This window comes from Fusarium oxysporum, chromosome I (genome assembly GCF_013085055.1).
Source record: "Fusarium oxysporum Fo47 chromosome I, complete sequence".
NCBI lineage: Eukaryota > Fungi > Ascomycota > Sordariomycetes > Hypocreales > Nectriaceae > Fusarium > Fusarium oxysporum.
Genome location: NC_072840.1, coordinates 2,913,413 through 2,935,528, shown reverse-complemented (window position 1 = coordinate 2,935,528; position 22,116 = coordinate 2,913,413). Strand labels below are relative to the sequence as shown.

General features: G+C 50.2%; 9 protein-coding genes across 9 annotated transcripts; 7 read left to right on the top strand and 2 right to left on the bottom strand.

Annotated features, from left to right (window-relative positions):
* The first annotated feature begins 215 nt into the window (after nucleotides 1–215).
* FOBCDRAFT_211549 (Ribophorin I) lies at nucleotides 216–2,150 on the top strand. The gene is made up of 3 exons (XM_059609327.1): nucleotides 216–722; nucleotides 779–1,651; nucleotides 1,702–2,150. Exons 1-3 carry the CDS (start codon nucleotides 376–378, stop codon nucleotides 1,979–1,981), a joined length of 1,500 nt encoding a protein of 499 aa, XP_059466580.1. The 5' UTR covers nucleotides 216–375; the 3' UTR covers nucleotides 1,982–2,150.
* A 1,879-nt stretch (nucleotides 2,151–4,029) lies between these two features.
* FOBCDRAFT_283694 (Eisosome component PIL1-domain-containing protein) lies at nucleotides 4,030–5,367 on the top strand (the record flags this gene model as incomplete). Its single annotated transcript, XM_059611639.1, has 2 exons — nucleotides 4,030–4,641; nucleotides 4,701–5,367. 2 exons carry the CDS (start codon nucleotides 4,030–4,032, stop codon nucleotides 5,106–5,108), a joined length of 1,020 nt encoding a protein of 339 aa, XP_059466579.1. The 3' UTR covers nucleotides 5,109–5,367.
* Nucleotides 5,368–6,536: 1,169 nt separating this feature from the next.
* Nucleotides 6,537–7,726, top strand: FOBCDRAFT_123074 (inorganic pyrophosphatase; the record flags this gene model as incomplete). The annotated part of the gene is made up of 5 exons (XM_031181849.3): nucleotides 6,537–6,719; nucleotides 6,884–7,003; nucleotides 7,057–7,400; nucleotides 7,450–7,533; nucleotides 7,585–7,726. 5 exons carry the CDS (start codon nucleotides 6,537–6,539, stop codon nucleotides 7,724–7,726), a joined length of 873 nt encoding a protein of 290 aa, XP_031042617.2.
* Nucleotides 7,727–7,849: 123 nt separating this feature from the next.
* FOBCDRAFT_314026 (ribosomal protein L44) lies at nucleotides 7,850–8,427 on the bottom strand. The gene is made up of 2 exons (XM_031181848.3): nucleotides 8,136–8,427; nucleotides 7,850–8,077 (listed from the first exon to the last, which is right to left on the bottom strand). The coding sequence occupies exons 1-2, from the start codon at nucleotides 8,314–8,316 to the stop codon at nucleotides 7,965–7,967; spliced, it is 294 nt and encodes a 97-aa protein (XP_031042616.1). The 5' UTR covers nucleotides 8,317–8,427; the 3' UTR covers nucleotides 7,850–7,964.
* A 114-nt stretch (nucleotides 8,428–8,541) lies between these two features.
* FOBCDRAFT_4004 (uncharacterized protein) lies at nucleotides 8,542–9,862 on the top strand. Its single transcript, XM_031181847.3, has 2 exons — nucleotides 8,542–8,903; nucleotides 8,955–9,862. Exons 1-2 carry the CDS (start codon nucleotides 8,608–8,610, stop codon nucleotides 9,814–9,816), a joined length of 1,158 nt encoding a protein of 385 aa, XP_031042615.2. The 5' UTR covers nucleotides 8,542–8,607; the 3' UTR covers nucleotides 9,817–9,862.
* A 352-nt stretch (nucleotides 9,863–10,214) lies between these two features.
* Nucleotides 10,215–11,460, bottom strand: FOBCDRAFT_4002 (class II aldolase/adducin N-terminal). The gene is made up of 3 exons (XM_031181842.3): nucleotides 11,118–11,460; nucleotides 10,381–10,905; nucleotides 10,215–10,320 (listed from the first exon to the last, which is right to left on the bottom strand). Exons 1-3 carry the CDS (start codon nucleotides 11,264–11,266, stop codon nucleotides 10,227–10,229), a joined length of 768 nt encoding a protein of 255 aa, XP_031042610.1. The 5' UTR covers nucleotides 11,267–11,460; the 3' UTR covers nucleotides 10,215–10,226.
* A 3,028-nt stretch (nucleotides 11,461–14,488) lies between these two features.
* Nucleotides 14,489–15,549, top strand: FOBCDRAFT_211525 (uncharacterized protein). The gene is made up of 2 exons (XM_059609326.1): nucleotides 14,489–14,827; nucleotides 14,884–15,549. The coding sequence occupies exons 1-2, from the start codon at nucleotides 14,674–14,676 to the stop codon at nucleotides 15,321–15,323; spliced, it is 594 nt and encodes a 197-aa protein (XP_059463838.1). The 5' UTR covers nucleotides 14,489–14,673; the 3' UTR covers nucleotides 15,324–15,549.
* Nucleotides 15,550–16,709: 1,160 nt separating this feature from the next.
* Nucleotides 16,710–19,151, top strand: FOBCDRAFT_3981 (Calreticulin family-domain-containing protein). The gene is made up of 3 exons (XM_031181839.3): nucleotides 16,710–17,065; nucleotides 17,167–17,449; nucleotides 17,509–19,151. Exons 1-3 carry the CDS (start codon nucleotides 16,949–16,951, stop codon nucleotides 18,792–18,794), a joined length of 1,686 nt encoding a protein of 561 aa, XP_031042607.1. The 5' UTR covers nucleotides 16,710–16,948; the 3' UTR covers nucleotides 18,795–19,151.
* Nucleotides 19,152–19,467: 316 nt separating this feature from the next.
* Nucleotides 19,468–21,805, top strand: FOBCDRAFT_173538 (Aldehyde/histidinol dehydrogenase). Its single transcript, XM_031181838.3, has 2 exons — nucleotides 19,468–20,506; nucleotides 20,558–21,805. Exons 1-2 carry the CDS (start codon nucleotides 19,849–19,851, stop codon nucleotides 21,610–21,612), a joined length of 1,713 nt encoding a protein of 570 aa, XP_031042606.1. The 5' UTR covers nucleotides 19,468–19,848; the 3' UTR covers nucleotides 21,613–21,805.
* Nucleotides 21,806–22,116: the final 311 nt, after the last annotated feature.

Sequence of the window (22,116 nt, the reverse complement as noted above, 5' to 3'; positions counted from 1 at the left end):
GGTTCTTCTGCCGTTCAGGTATCTCACAGTGGCTCCCAGTGCTCAGGCCAACGCACTTTTAGTTAAGGTACCGGGGGTCCGGGTCCGGCGCTACGATTCTCCCGAGCTGCAAGATCTAGCCACGTTTTCATTGGTTAGGCATGCTAGCTATGGAACCTACCCTGAAGCTCCCGCTGACGCGCCAAATGGGCAACGTATGCTTTTTGGGGAGCTGTCTCAGGAGGGTCTAGAAGTTGAGGTGTCTTGAGAGTTGCGAGCTTGCATTAATCAAACTTTAACCACAATTACCTTGCGGTACACGGCCACAACAAATTTTCATTTTTGATAGCTTCGGATCTCTCAATCAATGAGTGCATCCCTATCTAAGCCGTCATCATGAAGCCTTTCGCCATCACCACGGCGCTCTTTAGCTTCGTCTCCTTCGCACTCGCTGGCGCAACTACAGACTCCAAGACATCAAAGGTCATCCTGCCCGTCGATTTTAAACCTCCACAGGTTTTCAAGAACGCCAATTTGGTGCACGTCATCTCTCTAGAGAAGACCTACGTAAAGGAACAGATCAATGTCCTCGTCGAGAACGTTGCAAAGGAGCCGCAGACAGAGTATTATGTGCCATTTACTGCCGAACAGCTTCCTCGTATAGGAGGTTTCGAGGTTAAGGATCGTAAGGATGCGAACGCCGGACCGTTCGTGGCCGAGACTGTCGAGTACGATTCTCTCAGGTATGTGTCTTCAAGCTTGACTATGTCGCAATTTAATACTAATGGGTGCAATATAGTGATATTCAGTACTATCGTATCCGACTGCCCACGCCGCTCAAGCCTGGTGCTCAACAAACACTCGGAATCACCTATTATTACCTGAAAGCCTACACTCCTCTCCCCGCGGCTGTTTCTCAGGACGATGACCAATACCTAAGCTTCAACTTTTCCGTTTATGCACCATCTGCCTACATCACGAAGAAGCAGAAGACCGAGCTTAAGGCTGCTTCGGCCGATGTCCCCGATTATACAAAGCTTCCAGGCAGTGGCGAGGTCAAGGAGTTTCCCGTCAAGCAGGGCACCAAGCTCATCTATGGTCCCTTCGATGAAAAGCCCGCCGGTGCTGTCTCTCCTGCAAACGTTCGCTTTCAGTTTACCAAACCGGTTATTCATGTCAAGGAGCTCGACCGTTTGATTGAAGTCAGCCACTGGGGCGGCAACATCGCTTTCGAGGAGCACTACGAGATGTATCACGGCGGTGCCAACCTTTCTGACAACTTCGATCGAATCAAATATTCTCAGCATTCGTTGTACCGTCAGCATGGGGTTGCAGGAGTTCGTCCTTCGCATTACCTCGACCAGCTGCGAATTCCTCTTCCGGGCGGAAGCGTGGACGCCTACTATACAGATGTGATCGGCAACGTCACGACGTCTACTTGGCGAACCGACAACCGAGACGCTCTTCTTGTTCTAAAGCCGCGATACCCTCTTTTTGGTGGATGGAGGTACCCTTTCACTATTGGATGGAACTCCGATGCTTCTAACTTCCTGCGAAAGACCACCACTGGTAGTTTCGTACTCCGAATTCCTTTCATTGAGGGCCCCAAGCAGCCGGAAGGCGTTGAATATGAGCACATCAATGTCAATGTTCTCCTTCCAGAGGGCGCTGAGTAAGCCAACAGTCCAAGCACTATCTGTGCCTTTGCTAACTTTGATACAGGAACGTCAAGTTCCACACCAACATTCCCGAATCATCCATCGTATCTACCTCGGTTGATCTGACCAGAACCTACCTCGATACTGTCGGTAGAACAGCTGTCAGCATCAAGGCGCGAAACCTGGTCGACGAGTTCCGAGACCGCCAACTTATCATCTCTTACGATGCGCCTCTCTCGAGCGCTCTTCGAAAACCTTTGGTCATCTTTGCCAGTGCCATGGTAGTATTTGTCACTACTTGGGCGTTGGGCCAGGTGCAGGTGGGATTTAAGCCCAAGAAATAGACGCTTTAATAGGAACGGAACGTGTCTTTTGATAGAGGGGTCTTCACCTTTACATGATGAGGAGCCTGGAAGCAGCTGCTGGAAAAGATGTAAAAGTGTAAAATAGAGGGATCTCATATTAGTAAATGGATCAGGTTTCCTGTTTACAAGACGCAAGAAACATCAAATGACAGTCAAATACTCGCTTGGCTTTGGTCATGTTCTGACAAAGACAGCAAAGCCACCACTAAGGATAGGGTCCAAGCCATTATTCGTAGAGGCGGGCAACTCCGTAAGCCAGGTAGGCCCAGCCTCTTTTAATAGCATCTTGGACTTTGCCGGGCTCTCAACACGGACTTTGGTACCACACGAAAGTTGTGTGGAGGGACTGTGTCTCCCAGTTAAGCCTGAGATGGGTGGGCGAGACAGGCTCCGAATGGTCACCCTGGTTAAGGACCCTCTCCTTGTCTGCGCCAGGTTCTGACAGCATGGGTTAGTCAAAAGAAACCGGGCAAAAGAAACCAGGGCACTGGTATAAGATTGAACATGAGAACCCTCCTCGAAGCCTTACACATTCTTTTGCATTTATAATTCAACAACCAATATCTCAAGTTGAGGCTGATCAATCAGGGTCTCACTTTACAGTCGTTTTAACTATCTCATTCGACTAATCCCGTCCTATCACAGCTACGACCAATCTTACACTCGCCGAACAAACCCTCAAAGAACTACCAGGATGTGTTTCGGCAGTGAACCCAAGCCCAGGACCAAGTACTACTATCACGAAGAGATTACGCCTTCTAGACGATACACAGGTCATCATCACCATCACCACCATCACCACCATCACTCACGCTCTCCCCGAGCAAGCTACACCAGTGTCTCTAGACGGTCCTACAGCCACAGCCCACGAAACAGTGGCACTGTTGTCTATGAGCGCTATTGATCGTCTGAAGGCACCAACGCTGAATTGTGGGTGTAATTAGAGACGATGACGTTGTACAGAGCATGCGCTACTTGGCGGGCTGTGTTTAGCGGCATTGGCAATATGTTTTATGTATTGATAAGAAACGTATGACTATTTGGGCAAGGCTTGGGGGAAACTGTCTTGTTAAAGATATTGGATACAGGGTGGGCGTTAATAATGCACAGGAATAGGCGATATAGCGCAATGAAATAAGATGGAGGTTTTTTTTTGTTTTGGCTCAATGGGCTGTGGATCATAAGTTGTCACAGTAGAAAAGGTCAACTTAAGAATCTCAAGATGCTATTCGACCAATGTCTCTTACATGAAAGGCTGAGCCTCGTGCTTTCTTTCTCGGGAGCCACGGATCTTCGTCATTTGGAGCTGTTACTCTGTGACCCTTTGGAAAGCCTGTTCACGTATCGTTTGGGCGGGGTGCGGAGTGTCCCGCAAGGCTGGATCGTCACTAGAAGAGCTCATGACATCACACTGCATTCCGCCACCGAACATCCAAAGGCTCTCTAAGACAGATACAGGGAGTTACTCCAAATGTGAGCGTAGGTGCAGCTGAAAACATGTACTTGTGCTACCGAAAGCAGGGCAGATCAAGATGTGTTAGTGTCGTCAACGTCAGTTCAAAAGGCCCTTCTGCTTGTTTAAAGCCTGCACAACCCCTGCCTTTGTATCGGTAGCTTTAACTTCTGGAGACCTTTTACATCCATCCCCCTTGTAACAGACCTGACCCGGACCCAGACGATTTGCACTGATTTACCACCCAAAGCGGCTCTGCAGCTGAATTCTTGAATCGCCTTATTCCACTGTAAGCTGTCACCTGTTTGTGTGAGGAGACGTTGGGCTTTGTGGTTCCATAGGTGGCGGGGAAGGCAAGAGTGTTCTGTGATGTGAAAGCTGACTATATGAAAGAAGGTGCATTCTGGACGAGTCGCAGTCAGTCTTGAGCGATACCTGATTCACCTGCCTACCTTGGCTCTCTAGGTATCCTTCCTCAAGCCTTCAACATGTAAGCTCCCGTCAGTATCTACAACAATTGTCAAACTTCATATGTTGTCGCGCCTTAACCAACCTTACTGTATATCAAAACACAATGTCACGCTTCAGTTTCGATGCCTCTACTTCACGCCATGAACCATTATGCTTGGAAAGCCCGATTGACGTGAAACCCTTTTCTAGGAATCGCGCACTCTCCATTCGATCCAACAAATCCAAGGGCAACTCTGGTGCTGGTGCCGGAGCCAAGCGGGGTTTCTCCTTCAACTCACTCCGCGGCCAGGTCCAACCTGAGCTGTCCCGTAAGCTCTTCCGCCTCATCAAATCGGAGAATAACCTCATTGGCGCCCATGAGACCGCCGGCCGTGAGCGGGTTTCCATCGCGACTCAGTTATCTGAATGGGGTGAGCACACCGGAGATGACAGTATTAGTGATATCTCGGATAAGGTGGGAGTTGTCCTAAGTGAAATGGGCGAGCAGGAGGACGCATATGCTCATGCTCTTGACGATTCTCGCGCCTATCTCAAGGCTATTCGAAACACCGAGAAGAGCGTACAGCCCAGCCGCGAGAACAAGGATAAGATTGCCGACGAGATCCAGAAGTTGAAGTTGAAGGAGCCTGGTAGCACAAGATTGCCTGTCCTCGAGCAGGAATTGGTGAGAGCTGAGGCTGAGAACCTTGTGGCGGAGGCTCAATTGACCAACATCGTGAGTTGCGACTTGCATCGCGTCATCAACCATTTGAGCAAGACTGACCGATCATGCAGACCCGACAAAAGCTCAAAGAAGCCTATGCTGCCGAGTTCGCTGCCACCATCGAACGTGCCGAAAAGCAGATCATACTAGCCAAACATGGCCGCCGTCTGTTGGAGCTTCTCGACGATTCGCCTGTGGTCCCTGGTGATACACGAGTGCCTTATCAACACTCCTCCCAGGCACGTCAAATCCTCAACGATGCTGAAGATGACCTTCGAGACTGGCGACCCGAGGCCGAGGGCTTTTCTACTCCAGTTCAAAGCCGATCGCCAACCCTTGAGGGAAAGGGAAAGGAGCCTCTGGCTGCGGGAGACAATTTGTCCCCTGTCCAGTCTGAGGCAGCTACAGTTGAATCCGAGACTTCTCCTTTGGAGCAACGGGGTACCAAGTCCTCCGTCTATGCTGAGGTCGCTGGCTAAGTGGGCAATTACAGGATAGTGAATAAGGATGCCGATTCTGGTTATGGGCTTTTGTTTCGATAAGCTTCGTTTTCTTGAGCAGGCGAGAAAGTTCACTTGCTGTCATCGCAGTCTGTCTGGGTATCATCGAGGGATCAGTCCCTAAGTTTAATATGTCTGGGGTACCGAGAGGGGTTCTTGAAGTGCTGTTTGTTTATATCCTTTGATTATTGCTTGGTTAGTCTCGTTAGTTGAATCAGAATGGGCGTGTCTATCAAAAGTTTAAAACAGTGTCATTTTGAGGTTCGTAGTGTATGTAGCACCTTGGGTGCAAGAACGACGATGAACCGGCTCGTGGCGCAAACCGTGGGCTTAGGCTCATATCCAATTGATTGTTGAATCACTCAGCACCAATCGATATGAGGTGATCAGTATCGTGGGTCCTGGTGCATCGTTTGGGGCTCTGGCTTTTCAAACGGTGTGGATGGATGGGGTCTGCATCTTGGTGTTGCACCTAATAACAAGACGGTTTATGTTCCGGTTACGGAGATGGGAGAATTTTCATGACAGGCTTGAGTGCAGAGCAGAAGGAAATATTTAATAGTCTCCGCAGTGAATATCTTGAATTGACTACACGAGGGAAGTGGAAGAAGGACCTGAGCCTAGACATTGCTTCAACCCATTTAGCTGCAGGTGTAATAAATAGGCTCATCGGGTCATGACTTGTCTCCGGGCTGTCGGCCGCGTTGTGTGGATATGACAGGGCAGGGAGATGAGGTCCGATTTAGCACAACCGAGACCCATCATGATATCCAGATCCAGTTAGCTTCTGGTCCGTATCGTCCGTCCGAAAACCAACTCCCGTGCCCGCGAAAAAGACGACCTCGGTCTCTCTTGAAGCCCTGCGCTACAGCCGACGACCGCGGTGTAAGGCCTAGGCATAAGGTTTCTTCTCACCGTATACTCTTGATATAATCTCCCAATCTCTTTCCTCTCTCCCTTTTGCACCCTTCTCCCCGGGGCTGCTCCACTTCAAGCCGCCCCCTAAAGACCAGCTTAGTATTGATGTTACAGCCGCAAAGTTCCCGGCTTCTGCTGCTCCAGAGGTCGTTACGCACTACAGTCACAGGCAGAAGCAGAGGCACAGGCACCACAGCCACTGGGACACTGCTGTACAGTCCCTCCGCAGCGCCGTCGCTGTCGCCATACCGAGTACCTGGCCGGGCCAATTACATGGCATCGCTGGCAGCACGCAGCCCTGCCGCTGCAGGCCCCGGCGGGAGCAATAGTGCCGTTACCAGTGGTGCCCCGCCCCCTCCATCCTCTTCTTATTCTCACTCTGCTGCTACGTCAACCTCCAAAATTTCTTCCCGTCGAACAGCTCAGATTGCTCGACACTTTTCCTCCTCATCTTCACCAACAGGTCCCGTTTCAAAGCAGAAGCCCGACATGGCCTCCAACTACACCGTCCGCAAGGTTGCGGCTCCCAACACCCTCGAGCACCGAGTCTACATCGAGAAGGATGGCCAGCCCGTTTCTCCTTTCCATGATATTCCTCTCTATGCCAACCAGGAGCAGACCATCCTGAACATGGTTGTCGAGATTCCTCGATGGACCAATGCCAAGCTCGAGGTATGTTCTGGTCAATATCAATTGCGGTCTTGTTACCTGCTCGGCACGCTTTGCTTTATCTACAGCTGTCGTGTGCTCCAATATTACCCCTCCCCCTCCTTGCGCAATCATTGCCCAGACCGACAAAACGCAAAACATGAATACTGACAAAAATCTCACTCTAGATCTCCAAGGAGGAGCTCCTCAACCCCATCAAGCAGGATATCAAGAAGGGCAAGCTTCGATACGTCCGAAACTGCTTCCCCCACAAGGGTTACCTCTGGAACTACGGTGCCTTCCCCCAGGTATGCTCATATTTATCCCAATCTGACATGGTCATCCCTAACTCGATCACCAGACTTGGGAGGATCCCAACTCCGTTCACCCTGAGACCAAGGCTAAGGGTGACAACGACCCTCTCGATGTTTGCGAGATCGGTGAGCTCGTTGGTTACACTGGCCAGGTCAAGCAGGTCAAGGTCCTCGGTGTCATGGCTCTCCTCGACGAGGAGGAGACTGACTGGAAGGTCATTGTCATTGATATCAACGACCCTCTCGCCTCCAAGCTGAACGACGTCGAGGATGTCGAGCGACACCTTCCTGGTCTCCTCCGTGCCACCAACGAGTGGTTCCGTATCTACAAGATTCCTGATGGCAAGCCCGAGAACCAGTTTGCCTTCACTGGCGAGTGCAAGAACAAGAGGTGAGTTCTCAAACTCCGGCTTAGTGAGCCCAAGACTAACAACTTTAAGCTACGCTCTTGACGTCGTCCGCGAGTGTGCTGAGGCCTGGGAGCGTCTCATCACTGGCAAGACCCCTGCTGGCGGTGTCTCCACGTAAGTCTCTGAGCTGTCTTCCTAACACAGTTGATATTAATGTTTGCATAGCACCAACGTCACTGTCCAGAACTCTCCTTCTCGCGTCTCCCCTGACCAGCTCCCCCCTCTGCCTCCCAACGAGGATGTCCCCGCCGAGAAGATCGATGCTTCCATCGACAAGTGGTTCTTCATCAGCGGTGCCTCTGCTTAAGTGTTCATAGAACAACCATCTTGCATAAAAGGAAGAAGTATGGCAGACATGTAGTCTTCACAAAAGTTGAGCACAGAGATACTCAAGAACAATATATAAAAATGATGCCAATTGTCGTAATATTATACAAGACCCTCAATCCCTGCTATGCCATGTTGGGGTTCGTAAATGTACATGAGTCGTTTCCTAAACGCCGTTTGTGCAGAGTGTTACAGTATAGCGGTGTTTTTCACATATTTTAATCGGTCAAGTCGGCTGCCTTCTGCAGTTGACGCGAATGTCGGTCTACTTCCTCGACCAGTCCTTTAATGTTGATCTTTTGGCAGTCGAAGTTGAGCTCCTTGCCATCCTCTGCATCTCGTTAGCCATTGGACCCCCATGGAGACTATAGCCTTCTAGTATTACGTACTAAATTTCACTCGTAGGGAGCTGGGCTCTTTTGAAGTTCGGGGTAGGATGGTTGATGTGATTGTCGTTCCATTCGCTCGGGCATTCGGAGGCAGAAATGTGAGAAACAGACGAGCTGGCTTTGCGCAGGCAGAGAACGGGTTGAATTTGGCCGAAACCTCAGTCATAAACTTGGTGATCATCTTGACGGCGAGGAGAAGGCGAAGCTCGTGAAATACGAAGAGAAATTGACTTTGGCAAGGGAGTCGAACGTGGTCGTTAACACACTCAAGAGCTATAGGCGGGTAGTTTGGCGATGCTGAAATTTCGAGGTTCGATAACGTCTCGGTACATGCATATCGCCCTAAAGGGGCAGCACCCAGCTAACTGCAACGTCATGATAATGACGGACCACGTTTCGAGATCGACTTGTACAGTATACACCTAACAGTTCTTCTTCACCAGCATAATATCGCAAGCTCAACAAGCTGAAAATGTCCTTCGAGGGTCTGCAGGAGCGTCTGACGGCTCTGCAAGAGACTACAACACAGCTCAAAGAGCTTATCGATCGACTCGCAACACTCAAATTCCAACCTGGCTCTGTGCCCCTGACCACCGATGAGGAGAGCAGCGAAAGCGGCGAACTCAGCGCAGAAATTACGAGTACTCTACGGGACGGAGAAGAGGAGCATGAGCTTCTGCAGGAAGAAGTGGAGTTTCTGCGTGGTGCAGAGCATGACAAAGACCGATTGAAAGAGAGTGTCGAAAAGATTGGAAAGGAGCTTGAAAGGTATGGTTTGTACTGAAAGGAAAATGGTATTTATGTCTAAACGTACTCTAGCTGCCGTCTCTCTTTTCGAAAAGCACGACTGTCGGCAAAGCATAGCCTCGCACAGGCACAAAGACGAGAGCGCGAGATCCTCCTTACATCATTTTCACAGCCTACCTCCGAGACCAACTCTCTTTACCCTGACGACGAAAAGACTGCTCGTCCTACACGCCATCAGCAGCATGTTCAGAAGCAGCAATCGAGCCTCACTGAAGAGGATCAACAGAACGTTGGTGCGAGTGCTAATGTGACCAACGCCCTGCGACGAACACATGATTTGATCCAGGCGGAGTTGGCTCGCAGCGAGTTTGCACATGAGACTCTGACGGAATCTTCTGCTGCTTTGAAGCAACTGAACGAGTCGTATGGTTCTCTGGACACAATGCTGGCGAGCTCCAAGGACTTATTAGGCACATTGCTGCGCTCGCAGAAAAGCGATACGTGGTACCTTCAGACAACGTTTTATATGCTAGCTTGTACACTCGGCTGGCTGTTGTTCAGAAGACTGCTGTATGGACCGATGTGGTGGATTGTTTGGCTACCGCTGAGGTTGATGTTCGGATTGGGAACATCGGCAGGCAGTGCGGTAATGCAAGCGGGTTCTGGGCAGGGCCAGGTGAAAGAGGCTGGACAAGCGAGCAAAGGAGTTCCGGTAGAGGGCTTGCCGGACGATGAATTGCCTACCGTCAAGGTTGGCACTGAGCAGCAGGCCGAGGTTTTGGAGGAGGTGGATAAGATTGTGAACGTTGTGAGAGAGGCAGATGAGCTGGGGAATATCCCAGAGGGTGATGAAGACAATATCGGCAATCCCAAGAAGAGGATGTGGGAGGAGCCCGATGTTGTTGAGCAGCAACGCCCTAGAGATGAGCTATAAGTTGGATAATTATTAATTTTATAGCAACAAGGTCCTGAATATGTTGAGCGTTATGTGCATAATCATGAAGCAAGTCTTGTCAGTAATTTGTTCGAAGTTCATGGCTTCGCGGGCTGAACTGTAAACCAATTTTGGAAGATATGATGCCCATCAAAAAACTCGCCAAGAGAATGATCCGTAATGGTGGCATGCTCTATTCTCCGGGTGAGATTTTTCGTACCTTGGTCATTATCATGTTATCAACCACATTCATCTATCGACTACCCTCGAATTTTCTTTCAGCCATCATCTCACATAACACCTTGCCTCCTTTTTGGCTTTCAAACTAACTACCTGGTAAGCAACCCCGTTCGCCAAGAGCACAAACTAAGGTGCCGGGATTTGTAGTCACACTCTTACTGCTTCTCCGACTATGTTCGCTGGGGAGCAATCTGCTCGACTTCGCTGATCCAAGGAAGGCCGAGCTTCTTCATCTCAACGGCAAGCTGGAACAGATAATCGAGGCTACATCATATTAGCATAATCATTCGCAGATCACGAGTGAGCTTGTGATATCTTCCTTACCTCTCACATTGAGTCTTGGCCTTATGAACGTTATCACCCCAGACGTAAACACCGTGACGACGGACGAGAACAGCGTATGTGTCGGGATACTTATCCATCGCTTCTTCAAGATACTCGGTTAAGTCCTCCTCATGAGGAGTATTCTCAATGACTGGAATGCGAAGGGTGTCATGATAACCCAGGTTGCCTGTCTTGTTCATGCCACGGCCAAAGCCCTTGATCTGCTCAATGTTGTTGATCTCGAAAACTCGGTCCTTTCCGGGGCCTTGTGATTCTAACAGGAGGGTGACCAGAACAGCCCATTGAGAGTGAGTATGTATACAACAGCCAGCTCCTCGGCGGGTGAAAGCAGCAAGGAACAAGGGGGTGCACTGAGAAGGCTTGTAGCAGGGAGGAGATCGCAGATAAGTGCGCTGGTTGAGCTTGTTGTGGTTAGGATCTTGCTCAGAAAGAGCCATGACATAGATATCGGTGTTCTTCATGAGTTCTTTTTGAACGCCTGAGGGCGCAATGTATACGAGATCACTGCGATCATGATGTAAGTTAGAGAAACTTTTGCTCCCTGTTTTGATAGCAAATACTCAGGAGAAGGTTCAAATGATTTCCCATTCACTTGAGGAGGATATATACCGGTAACATGAGTCTTGTAATAAATAAATTTGCCTTCTCCAACTCATCATGGCGGGGTCGCGGGGTAAAAAATGACGAAATTTCAAACACGAGCAAGGTAAACATACTCATCTCGAATAGAGCAACCGCCTCCTGTTCCAGTAACCCAGCCCAGAGTCCAGAACTTTGCGCATAGCGAAGGGATCAGGTTAGCAGGGTGGTTCGGGTCCTCGGAAGTAATGAGGGCATCGCCAGTTGGGCGTTGCTCAGTTGACATTTTGTCTTTGGAGGAAGATCTAGAGATGCGGAGCGCTTTAAATCGTGTCTTTGCAGAGGGTTTCTGATCCGGATCGTAGCAGCTGGGGCAAGACAGAGATCCAGCGGAGGATCGAGGTTTGGGAAATGAGATAGCAGCACGGTCAATGTGATGCAGCTGAAGCTGATGTTGGTGGTGGATAGTTTCTTGTCTAATGTTAAGCCAATGCCGCACCTGTCTATGCTGTGGTTTCAGAGCCTCTGAGTGGCTGAGGAAGATAGATCGGGCATTAGGTGCTCTGTGCTGTCAAAATCCATCCCATGATGACAAGAGTACTGGTGGGAGAACTACCTACTGTACGCTAGCCAATTAACAACCAGAAGACATTCTCCAAGTCCAACACCTTTCTGTGGAGAATGAGGTCGTAACTGATGAGCGCAATGGCCTAAACAATCAGAAACAATGGCTTGGGAACGTTGGGCGGTTACTAGTCTTGACTGGGCAGGCCGTATTTCTCCTGGTCCACTGGCTCTCCAAAATCTACACCAAGCCAAGTCTCTGTCTCAAGAATCTTTGCCATGTGATGGAATTTTCTTTTGTCCGGAATATTCTATCTTGTATCCCGATCCTATGCAATGCGTGCGACCTCAGTTTTCAAAGGGCATTGGCCTCAGTCTGATCTGAGGCTGTATTGCGTCTATGGTGGCAAGCGAGTGAGCTATGAATAGGAACGGAGACGGAACAGCCGAGAATGGTCCAAAAGTTACGGAGTACAGCTGGTGATGGAGTTTCTCTTCCGTCAAGATTTATCGATGCAAGTTTGAAATGGGCCAGATAGCCATCTGCTACATGTCTTTGCATGAACTCAAGGGTTCATGTTATCTGAATGACTCGGAGTTTTGAATATGTGATAATAACCAGCATCAGATGGAGAATCTTCCCAAATTGAAGACGAATAGACGAATGCCTTGGAACAGACCTGGCCTGTGTTTTAACATTTTCAAGGATGGCGCCTCAATCACAAGCCTTCACAGGTGGGTAATAATACTCGTTTAATGAGTGCGAGAATCCATCAACAGGCTCTGAGCATCATGTCTTGTCTTGATGTTGACCCTTGTCCCTGCTTATATGTAATAAATGACCTTTTTCAGCTCTCAGCGCCGGGGCCGGGACGCCAACAACCTGGTCCTGGTAGAGCTGCATTGTAGCAGTAGCAGTAGCAGTAGCACAGATGCCCCTAATAACAAAGTGGCATATGGGGGGAACGGGGAGCACCGCCGGGGCTTTTTCTCTGGCATACCTCGTATTCATGGATTAGGATGGAAGAGGTTGAGCCGACGGCTTTTGCAGGTGACAACGCGGCATAGAGCATCCGTTAGAGGTCCTAAGCGCCGTTTGCCTATCCCTTTGAGGGAAGAGGAGAGTTTGAGTTTGTTGAGTTCTTGAGCATGTAGTCTATTTTAACCTAGTGACAGTGCATTGAGATGACGCTGGTGATAGCCAAACAAAATGTATACATGTACGCCAATGAAAATAGGCCGTTTTAATTACTCTGGCCAAGCCCTCCAAAGCGGCCTCGACTCCCTGAGCTGGCCGGTATGGTGCTAACTTACAGTAGTAGACCATGGCTTTCCAGTCTGTTCTTTATTCACTCATAGTGTGAAGAAGAAAACAAATCGTCAAGTGTGTTATTGTTTACATTGTATTGGCTGGATTGCAAACACTTTGCAAATAACACTCACTCACTGGCTCAGTCTGGTTGATGGTTTACAAAGTCTCGTCTCGGACACACTTCCGCCCACCCCTTGTCCCAAAACGGAGGCCTGGTCTATTATTGTCTAGCCCCAAGGGTCACCCCCTGAGACAACCTCGAATCCAATCGATTTGGAGAGATCCGATGCTAGTGCAGTAGTCTAGGCGCGCTGAGAAGAACAGCCGTGTCCCCGTCACCTTTGAAGGTGCAAATTAGGAGGGCTCATCAGTGGTGGTGGAAAGCAGAAAACACCACACATGTAAGAAAGGACGGCAGATGGTGGTCATGTCGCCTGGCAACACGAGCTGTTGGAGGCGAAGCTCCCCCATGATGGATGGATGGATGGATGAGCAAGTGGAGGATCATCCATCCAATATGTGTGGGTCGCTTGTGTTTTTATCTCCCAACGTCTTTTCCCATCCATCATAAGTTTTGTTAGTTACGGTCGCTGGCGAGTCCACTCACAACATGGCCATCCTCAATCATCTGAGCCGAAAAAGAATTGTTAAACGAAGGGAGAGATGCAAGATCTGCGCTGAGCCGGAATTACAGGAACATCACCCAGCTCAACTGGCAAATGGTCGTTTCTTCCCCTAGTCAACGCAGGACAGGGGCGGCAAATTAGTGGCAGCCTCTTGGATCATGGCTTGCAAATTTAAAATTGATGTCGGCGGGCTTCCCCAGACCAGAAAGTAAACGAACATCGATCGACATCACATCACATCAATCGTCTACGGAGCAGGTACCGCATGCCTACCTCCTCAGGCTCCTCTTCTTCGCTCGCTACAGTCCGACCCGACTGCAACTCACTCTAATTTTGTGCTTGTGCTTGTGCTTGTCCTTTCTTTGTTGTCGTCCAACTGCATGTACTGTGCCCAAGCCTGTGTCACAACGTGGACGTGGACTTGTGTGAGGGGGGTTTGCGTGGCATACCCCAAAATCCCCCTCACCCTTTTTCTGTTGTGTTATTATGATACCAACGTAACCCCGAATGTGCATCATGCGTACTCTGTGTCCACGGCCGACAGCAATAGCATCCCCGAGAAGGTGATGGATACTTCGTTTCTCTCCTCCCCGTCTCTTGCACTTCCTGATCAGACAAAATGGATCCTCAATGGCTCCAATCCTAATCCTAGCGCCATGATGGGTCCTCTCTTCCCTCACCCCATGTCCATGTCCGCCCATGCTCCTCCATGTCCCACCTCGAGCCATTGACAAGCAAAATGTGAAGGTCCTGATGGGTCCCCTATCTCCCGATGAGCCGGGGGCTAGCTTGGCGCGGTTTGCCTGCACCTCAGGTCAGTCTTGTTGACTTGTGCCTGTGCCTGCACCTGTGAGCCTGTGACTTTCACGGCTTCCCCTAGCCTGGCCTTGGGGGTCTGAGACTTTGCTTTGCCTTGTCTAGGCTTGCTTGGGCTTAAGCGGTGGTGGTATGGTCATTGGCTTGATGGTGTGGATGCCCCTTTGCAAACCGTCCACGTCCAGTTGAGGACTCGACTCATAAAAGGACCTGGCTACCCCGTCGCGTGCTCTTGTTTCCCTTCCTCTTCACCCTCGTTGTCATCCGTCCGTCGTTCGTTAAGACAAGAATTCTACTTCAGACTTTCGCTTTGAGATCTATCTCGATTACTTTACACTACTAATTCTAATATCAACAAACTCGAAATCCATCAACATGCGTTTCACCTCCATCTTCGTTGCCGGCGCTTTCGCCACCATGGCCGCTGCCCAGAGCAAGACTGCTTCTGTCTCTCCCGCTCAACAGTCTCAGCTTGACTGCCTTGACGCCTGTGATGCTGGTGATGTCAAGTGCCAGTCTTACTGCATCACTGTAAGTACGCCATTTCTCGTGGACAGAAAAACACCGGTCTGACGATGATTCCACAGGTCCCCTCTCCCGATGAGAAGAACATCAACGCCACCACCGAGTGTGTTGCCGCCTGCCCCAAGGGCAAGGGTTCTGCCTCCGATACTGAGAAGTACTCTGTCTGTCTCCAGGACTGTATCGCCAACAACTACTGGAAGACCATCGACGGTACTCCCCAGGAGACCGGCGCTGCTGGTTCCAAGGACAAGGCCTCTTCCGCTGCCGAGTCTGCTGCTTCCAAGGCCACCGGGACTGCCTCCGATGAGGACAGCACCGCCACCGCTTCTGCCTCTGAGTCTGATGCCACCGCTACCGACGCCTCTGAGACCGCCTCTGGATCTGCCTCCGGCACTGCTTCCGGCTCCGCTGCTCAGTCTTCCGAGACTGGCAATGCTGCTACCGCCCTCGTTGGTGGTGTCTCTCTCCTCGGTCTCGTCGCCGCTGTCTTCGCTCTGTAAATTGGATCGCCTCTTTTGGACATCTGGTTGATAGAATGGAAGGATTTTAATGGGTTTGCTCTAGAGCGGTAATGATTGGAGTTTGATTTCAAATGTGATACATGTTGGGCATCATGACGAAGGCCTCTTTGGGCCGGATCGACTTTTCATGGACAAATTATTGGGACACCTTGCGCGTTCACATACGGCTCGACACGAGCATCAATACAATACCTCTTTGTTTGCGCCCTGCGTAACCTTATCTTGATGTGCATTTTCCAATTAACCTGAAGTCAGAACAGAACAAAACACAACACGACACACAACGCGACCACAGAGGTTGTATTGGTTGTGGGGTGTCGTTCTGTGATTGGTTCCAGTTTCCCAATCGGGTGCTTGAGGGTTTAGCTTGAAACAAGCGAAATGATTGTCTTACGATGAAGTCAAAGCCCGAGTCCAATTCAATCGTTTTATCATAATTTTTTCAATTCCGAGATAGTTGTATTTCGAAAGGACCTCCTCCAGTGTTGTTTGCATACCGAGCAGTTTTCTGTGTCGCTAATGTTTGTATAGATGCGTCATGACAGAAGAATCGGCTTCAAATACAGTTTGATTGCAGTAATACCCTTGACGCCACAGTATTCCATGTCTGTGCTTGATCTTGTTGCTGTCTTGTCAGGCCCTTTTCGAGACACTAGTTCGGTGCTGGGAGCCGCCCTCGAACACTTTCAAGCTTCTGTTCCGTGTCAGTCATCAGTCCATAGGGTAGCTGTTAAACAACCCGTGGACAGATTTCTTACCACTGACTGATGTCACTTATGATTAAGGTAATGTGGAGAAGGATAATCTCTATCGATAAATTCAAAGCTCATAGTCCACATCCTTTGCGTTGACCAATCTAAAGACTAGCAAGCCACTGTAGACACCTCCTTGTTTCGTTCAGAAGTATAAGGTACTGAAGATTCCAAACTTTACTATTGGTCGAGCAGTTGCTTTTACACTGAAGCCCAAAGAACGATCCAACCAAGGCTTTGTGCACTCTTGTAAACACGGTTATGCCTCTTGCACTTGCTTAGACGATTTTTATTTTGTTTTTTTTTAAAGTTAAGGCTTATTACGCTTGTGAAATTAACCATCCATCCCGCCAATTGTTCCATGGACAGCTGTCTTCTTCTCGAGCCTTCTGTGGGACGTGACCTATTCTGTAACTACAAGGCCGAGGCTGTGAGGCTTCCGTCGATTCCCCCCCCGTTCTATGGGATGGGAGTACCTGACAGTCGGCATCCGCACCTTCCTTCTTCCAACCTTAGTGGCTCCGGGCCATGACCCCCGCTCTGCACCTGTTCGTGATCCCTGAAATTTAGGCGGCTCTGAGCTTCTTCGTTCTACGTGTCCTCAACACTAAGACAGAGCTCTCCACTCATTGTTAAGACGCCACCTTTCGCTTCTTCACTCCCCATTCTACATTCCACCTCACTCTTGGACCTCTTATCTCCTCGAGCGCTGGGAATACCCTCATCGAGCATACACTTTTTCTCAGTCACACGTCTTTTTTTTTATTGTGTTCCTGCTCCTCCTCTTGCGCAGCCTCGCCTCTGGTGACGTCCTTAATTCTCTGCTCAAGTTACTCCGTCACTTCCTTCATCATGAAGCTGAACGCTGTTGCAGCGGCCATGTCGGCTGCCATGCTTACGGGCAACGTCCACGCCGAGGACATCAAGGAGGCTTCCCCTTCTGTTCCCGACAAGCTCCCTACATTCACCGTGAGTTTTTTTTTTAATGAGCAATCGAGCTCATGTATGGGGCTATGTAGCTCCTCATGAGCTCTTGTCCCAGTCAATTGATAGCTAACCCACCCTTACAGCCGACCGTTGTCAAGGCCGACTTCCTTGAGCAATTCACCGACGACTGGGACCAGCGATGGAAGCCCTCTCACGCGAAGAAGGACACATCTGGCTCCGAGGAGGAATGGGCTTATGTTGGCGAGTGGGCCGTTGAAGAGCCCGTACAGTACAAGGGCATCGAGGGCGATAAAGGTCTTGTTGTCAAGAACCCTGCGGCGCACCATGCTATTTCCGCCAAGTTCCCTAAGAAGATTGACAACAAGGACAACACCCTCGTCGTCCAGTATGAGGTGAAGCTGCAAAGTAAGCATGACTCTGGAATACCACTCAGTGATCGCGCATGCTGACATTTTTGCTCCCAGATGGCCTCGAGTGTGGTGGTGCTTACATGAAGCTGCTTCGCGACAACAAGGCTCTCCATCAGGAAGAGTTCGCAAACACAACCCCCTACGTGATCATGTTCGGTCCCGACAAGTGTGGCCACACCAACAAAGTCCACTTCATTTTCAACCACAAGAACCCTAAGACTGGCGAGTATGAGGAGAAGCATCTCGATTCTCCCCCCACCGCCAAGATTACAAAGACCACCGAGCTTTACACTTTGATCGTTCATCCCAACAACACGTACGTCATCAAGCAAAATAATGAGGAGGTCAAGACCGGCAGCCTCTTGGAGGATTTCACCCCCGCTGTCAACCCCCCGGCCGAGATTGATGATGCAAACGATAAGAAGCCTGAAGACTGGGTTGACCAAGCACGCATTCCCGATCCTGAGGCCAAGAAGCCTGAGGATTGGGACGAGGATGCCCCCTACGAGATTGTCGACGAGGAAGCTGAGAAACCTGAGGACTGGCTCGAGAACGAGCCCGTCACCATCCCCGACCCTGAGGCCGAGAAGCCAGATGATTGGGATGACGAGGAGGACGGCGACTGGATCGCCCCTACCGTCCCCAACCCCAAGTGTGCCGACGCCTCTGGTTGCGGCCCGTGGACCAAGCCAATGAAGCGCAACCCCGACTACAAGGGTAAGTGGACTGCACCTTACATCGAGAACCCTGCATATAAGGGAACTTGGGCTCCCCGCAAGATCAAGAACCCCGACTACTTTGAGGACAAGAACCCTGCCAACTTCGAGCCCATGGGAGCCATTGGTTTCGAGATCTGGACTATGCAGAATGATATTCTCTTTGACAACATCTACATTGGTCACTCCATTGAGGACGCCAACAAGCTCGCTGAGGAGACCTTTGGTGTCAAGCACCCCATCGAGAAGGCCCTCTTCGATGCCGACAAGCCTAAGCAGGAGGACAAGCCTAAGTCCCCCAGCGACCTCAAGTTCCTCGATGACCCTGTTCACTACATCACCGAGAAGGTCGAGCTCTTCAAGGCCATTGCCGCTCAGGACCCCATCGAGGCCATCAAGTTCGTCCCCGAGGTTGCTGGAGCTTTTGCCGCCATTATCATTGGTGCCGCTGGCCTCATCGCTGTTCTGTTCAACCTTGGCAAGTCACCCGCTGTTCAGCAGACTGCTGAAAAGGCATCCGACAAGGCCAAGCAGGTCAAGGATAAGGCTGCTGAGGCCACCGCTACCGGCGCTGAGCAGGTCAAGGGCGCTGTTAACAAGCGCACTACCCGCAGCCAGTCATAAGGAAAAAGAGAAAATAATCTCAGATGGTCAGTTGTATCGGGTGGAGTGATATTCAAAAGCGGACGGAGAACCTGTGGAGGTAAGAAGATAAGCAAGTTTGGAAGGAAATGTACACAATTCTCACGATTGATTGATTGATTGATTGATTTGGCGCATCAGAGCAGCGATAGGGATATCGAACAATTGATAGCTTTTCAGGCTGACCTCACTCTTCATCGGTTCATGACTCGTCGTGGTGTTCCATATGTCTAGACCACTCAAGAGGTACTGTGAAGCAAGGCGTTGGCATTATTATCTCGGTTTGTTTAAGGTAGTTTCGTATTTACAGTAGGTCAACTCGACAAGTATTAAATCTGGTTTTTTCTCTTTCACCGAAATCGGCGTGCATTTACAGATAAGGGTGTCCAGTATCAGCCTAGATCGATATTGAGAAGACGAACGCCCTCCATAAACATCCATTTACGTTTGAGAATCATGGAAGGTGACCCCGACGTCCGATAGATAAAGGTCAAAGGAATCGAAGTGGCAGGTGACTTGAGATAGATATGTTTCCCAATTAGGCAGGCGAAAGGAGACGAACAAATACAGTGAGAGATCTAGTTTCTGGCCGGCAATCTCAACCAGTAGGAGACTAGAATTGGGAGACAAACCTCAGACCGTGGTATCCATCGGCATTGACGGTAACCAGCGGACAAGCCGGAGCTCACTCGGCAATTACCCCACACTTTCCAGAAATGTCAGCCCAGCTCTTGGGGCAAGTTGCTAGCTTATCATGAGTTGCTCTTGCCGCCCCGCACTGACTCGCCTTTGGTGCTTGCAAGTGGTGACCTTCTCAGATGAACGCCCCTCCAATTGCCTCCGCAACCGTTGACATAGCCGGGACACTTTCTCAGTATAAAAATCTAGAGGACCCATGACCTCCTGAATTCTGTCCTGTTTGTTGCTTCATTGGAAGTTATCGAGGTCAATTGCTCTCCCTCTCCTAGCTCTTGTCCCTCTCACTTACACACAACGTATTTGAGCCTCATATACTGTCATCTTCATCATCACCATCATGCGTCGCGCAATCTCTCGCGGCCTGGGTGCTTCCAGCCGATCTACTCCCGCCCTTTCTCGATCCTCTCTCCTCGCCTCATCTAACATCACAAGCGGCTCGTCCCATGTCGCTGCCAGGCGCATTCATGCGACAAGCAAGCAGCTTCAGCCTGTGACGGCTGCCCTGGCCTCAACCGCCAGCAGTTATCCTACCACTCACGCAAAGGTCGAGGCGGTCGATACTCCCTACTTCATTGACAACAAGTTTGTTTCGTCTTCGACCGATAAGTACATCGACTTGCACGATCCCGCTACCAACGAGCTCGTTACTCGCGTCCCTCAGATGACCGACGCTGAGATGAAGGCTGCCGTTGCAAGCGCCGAGAAGGCCTTCAAGTCATGGAAGAACACTACTGTCATCTCTCGACAGCAGATCATGTTCCGATTTGTCCAGCTTATTCGTGAGAACTGGGACCGCCTCGCTGCCAGCATTACTCTCGAGCAAGGCAAGACCTTTGCTGATGCCAAGGGTGATGTCCTTCGTGGTCTTCAGGTCGCTGAGGCTGCTATTGCCGCCCCAGAGCTTCTCAAGGGTGAGGTCCTTGAAGTCTCCAAGGACATGGAGACCCGAACCTACCGTGAGCCCCTGGGTGTCACCGCTGCTATCTGCCCCTTCAGTGAGTAATCGGCGACTCCCTAGCAACATCCCTTAGCTAATTAATGTGTAGACTTCCCTGCCATGATTCCCCTTTGGTGCATCCCTATTGCCACCATCACTGGAAACACCCTCATACTCAAGCCTTCTGAGCGTGACCCCGGTGCTGCCATGATCATTGCCGAGCTTGTCCAGAAGGCTGGCTTCCCCGAGGGTGTTGTCAACATCATTCACGGTGCCCACCGCACCGTCGACTTCATCCTCGATGAGCCCGCTATCAAAGCAATCAGCTTCGTTGGTGGTAACAAGGCCGGCGAGTACATCTTCAGCCGTGGTTCCGCCAATGGCAAGCGTGTTCAGGCCAACCTGGGCGCCAAGAACCACGCTGTCGTCTCTCCTGATGCCAACAAGAACCAGTTCATCAACTCCATTACCGGTGCCGCTTTCGGTGCTGCCGGTCAGCGCTGCATGGCTTTGAGCACTCTTGTTATGGTTGGCGAGACCAAGGAGTGGCTCAACGAGGTCGCCGAGCAAGCCAAGCATCTCAACGTCAATGGTGGCTTCGAGGAGGGCGCCGATCTCGGTCCTGTGATCTCCCCGCAGAGCAAGGAGCGTATCGAGAAGCTCATTGAGTCTGCCGAGAAGGAGGGTGCTACTATTCTTCTCGATGGCCGTGGCTACAAGCCCAGCAAGTACCCTAACGGTAACTGGGTTGGCCCTACCATCATCACCAATGTCACACCTGACATGACCTGTTACAAGGAGGAGGTCTTCGGCCCGGTCCTTGTCTGCCTCAACGCAGAGTCCATTGATGACGCTATCGACCTTGTTAACAAGAACGAGTATGGTAATGGTACTGCTATCTTCACCAGGTCTGGTGCTACTGCCGAAACCTTCCGCAAGAACATTGAGGCTGGTCAGGTGGGCATCAATGTCCCTATCCCTGTCCCTCTGCCCATGTTCTCTTTCACTGGTAACAAGAAGTCTATTGCTGGTGGCGGTGCCAGCACATTCTACGGAAAGCCTGGCATCAACTTCTACACTCAGCTCAAGACTGTCACAGCTCTATGGCAGAGTGCTGATGCCGTTGCTAAAAAGGCTGATGTTTCCATGCCTACCCAACAATAATCAGGCAACAACTCAGATGGTGGATTTGTTTTAAAAGGAAAAGCGAGCAGGCAAAAACGGGAGATGGAAAACGGGATATTGATGTAGAATGCATATCTGCTAGCATAATAAGGGCAATAGTCAGGCTGTTGGGCTCAGCCGAGTGTCATGAAATTTCAAAAACATCGGAAACTTCATTCTATTTCGCTATATGTGTGTTACTCATTTTACAATCTCTTTTCGTCGTTTTCACTATGCCACACGTGAGATATATGTTCTTGGCACTCTCAAAATATTTTTGAGTGCCAGATGTAGAACGGTCATCCCACCCAGCCCCTATGAAGAGGCGCAGGATTGGAAGAACGACTAATAGATGACCAGAGAGATGCGTGGTGAAGAAAAACGGCTGGCAAGAGAGGACCCCAGATGAACCAGTGTGATTTAGGGACTTTAGAAAGCAGCTCTAGATAGAGACATCTGAGCACAGACTCTGGCTTACATTATCTTCATGTATTCAGAGCTGAT

What these genes read in the sequence shown, in the direction of transcription:
- FOBCDRAFT_4002 (XM_031181842.3), bottom strand. Translation starts at nt 11,266, where the DNA reads ATGTCAACTGAGCAACGCCCAACTGGCGATGCCCTCATTACTTCCGAG. An exon ending in GGTTGCTCTATTCGAGATGA is followed by an intron (nt 10,906 to 11,117) that starts GTATGTTTACCT and finishes TCATGATCGCAG; the next exon opens with TGATCTCGTATACATTGCGC. An exon ending in GCCAAGACTCAATGTGAGAG is followed by an intron (nt 10,321 to 10,380) that starts GTAAGGAAGATA and finishes AATATGATGTAG; the next exon opens with CCTCGATTATCTGTTCCAGC.
- FOBCDRAFT_211549 (XM_059609327.1), top strand. Translation starts at nt 376, where the DNA reads ATGAAGCCTTTCGCCATCACCACGGCGCTCTTTAGCTTCGTCTCCTTC. An exon ending in GTCGAGTACGATTCTCTCAG is followed by an intron (nt 723 to 778) that starts GTATGTGTCTTC and finishes GGTGCAATATAG; the next exon opens with TGATATTCAGTACTATCGTA. An exon ending in CTCCTTCCAGAGGGCGCTGA is followed by an intron (nt 1,652 to 1,701) that starts GTAAGCCAACAG and finishes ACTTTGATACAG; the next exon opens with GAACGTCAAGTTCCACACCA.
- FOBCDRAFT_4004 (XM_031181847.3), top strand. Translation starts at nt 8,608, where the DNA reads ATGTCCTTCGAGGGTCTGCAGGAGCGTCTGACGGCTCTGCAAGAGACT. An exon ending in ATTGGAAAGGAGCTTGAAAG is followed by an intron (nt 8,904 to 8,954) that starts GTATGGTTTGTA and finishes AACGTACTCTAG; the next exon opens with CTGCCGTCTCTCTTTTCGAA.
- FOBCDRAFT_173538 (XM_031181838.3), top strand. Translation starts at nt 19,849, where the DNA reads ATGCGTCGCGCAATCTCTCGCGGCCTGGGTGCTTCCAGCCGATCTACT. An exon ending in CGCTGCTATCTGCCCCTTCA is followed by an intron (nt 20,507 to 20,557) that starts GTGAGTAATCGG and finishes ATTAATGTGTAG; the next exon opens with ACTTCCCTGCCATGATTCCC.
- FOBCDRAFT_3981 (XM_031181839.3), top strand. Translation starts at nt 16,949, where the DNA reads ATGAAGCTGAACGCTGTTGCAGCGGCCATGTCGGCTGCCATGCTTACG. An exon ending in ACAAGCTCCCTACATTCACC is followed by an intron (nt 17,066 to 17,166) that starts GTGAGTTTTTTT and finishes CCACCCTTACAG; the next exon opens with CCGACCGTTGTCAAGGCCGA. An exon ending in GTATGAGGTGAAGCTGCAAA is followed by an intron (nt 17,450 to 17,508) that starts GTAAGCATGACT and finishes TTTTGCTCCCAG; the next exon opens with ATGGCCTCGAGTGTGGTGGT.
- FOBCDRAFT_211525 (XM_059609326.1), top strand. Translation starts at nt 14,674, where the DNA reads ATGCGTTTCACCTCCATCTTCGTTGCCGGCGCTTTCGCCACCATGGCC. An exon ending in GTGCCAGTCTTACTGCATCA is followed by an intron (nt 14,828 to 14,883) that starts CTGTAAGTACGC and finishes CGATGATTCCAC; the next exon opens with AGGTCCCCTCTCCCGATGAG.
- FOBCDRAFT_314026 (XM_031181848.3), bottom strand. Translation starts at nt 8,316, where the DNA reads ATGATCACCAAGTTTATGACTGAGGTTTCGGCCAAATTCAACCCGTTC. An exon ending in CTCCCTACGAGTGAAATTTA is followed by an intron (nt 8,078 to 8,135) that starts GTACGTAATACT and finishes AACGAGATGCAG; the next exon opens with AGGATGGCAAGGAGCTCAAC.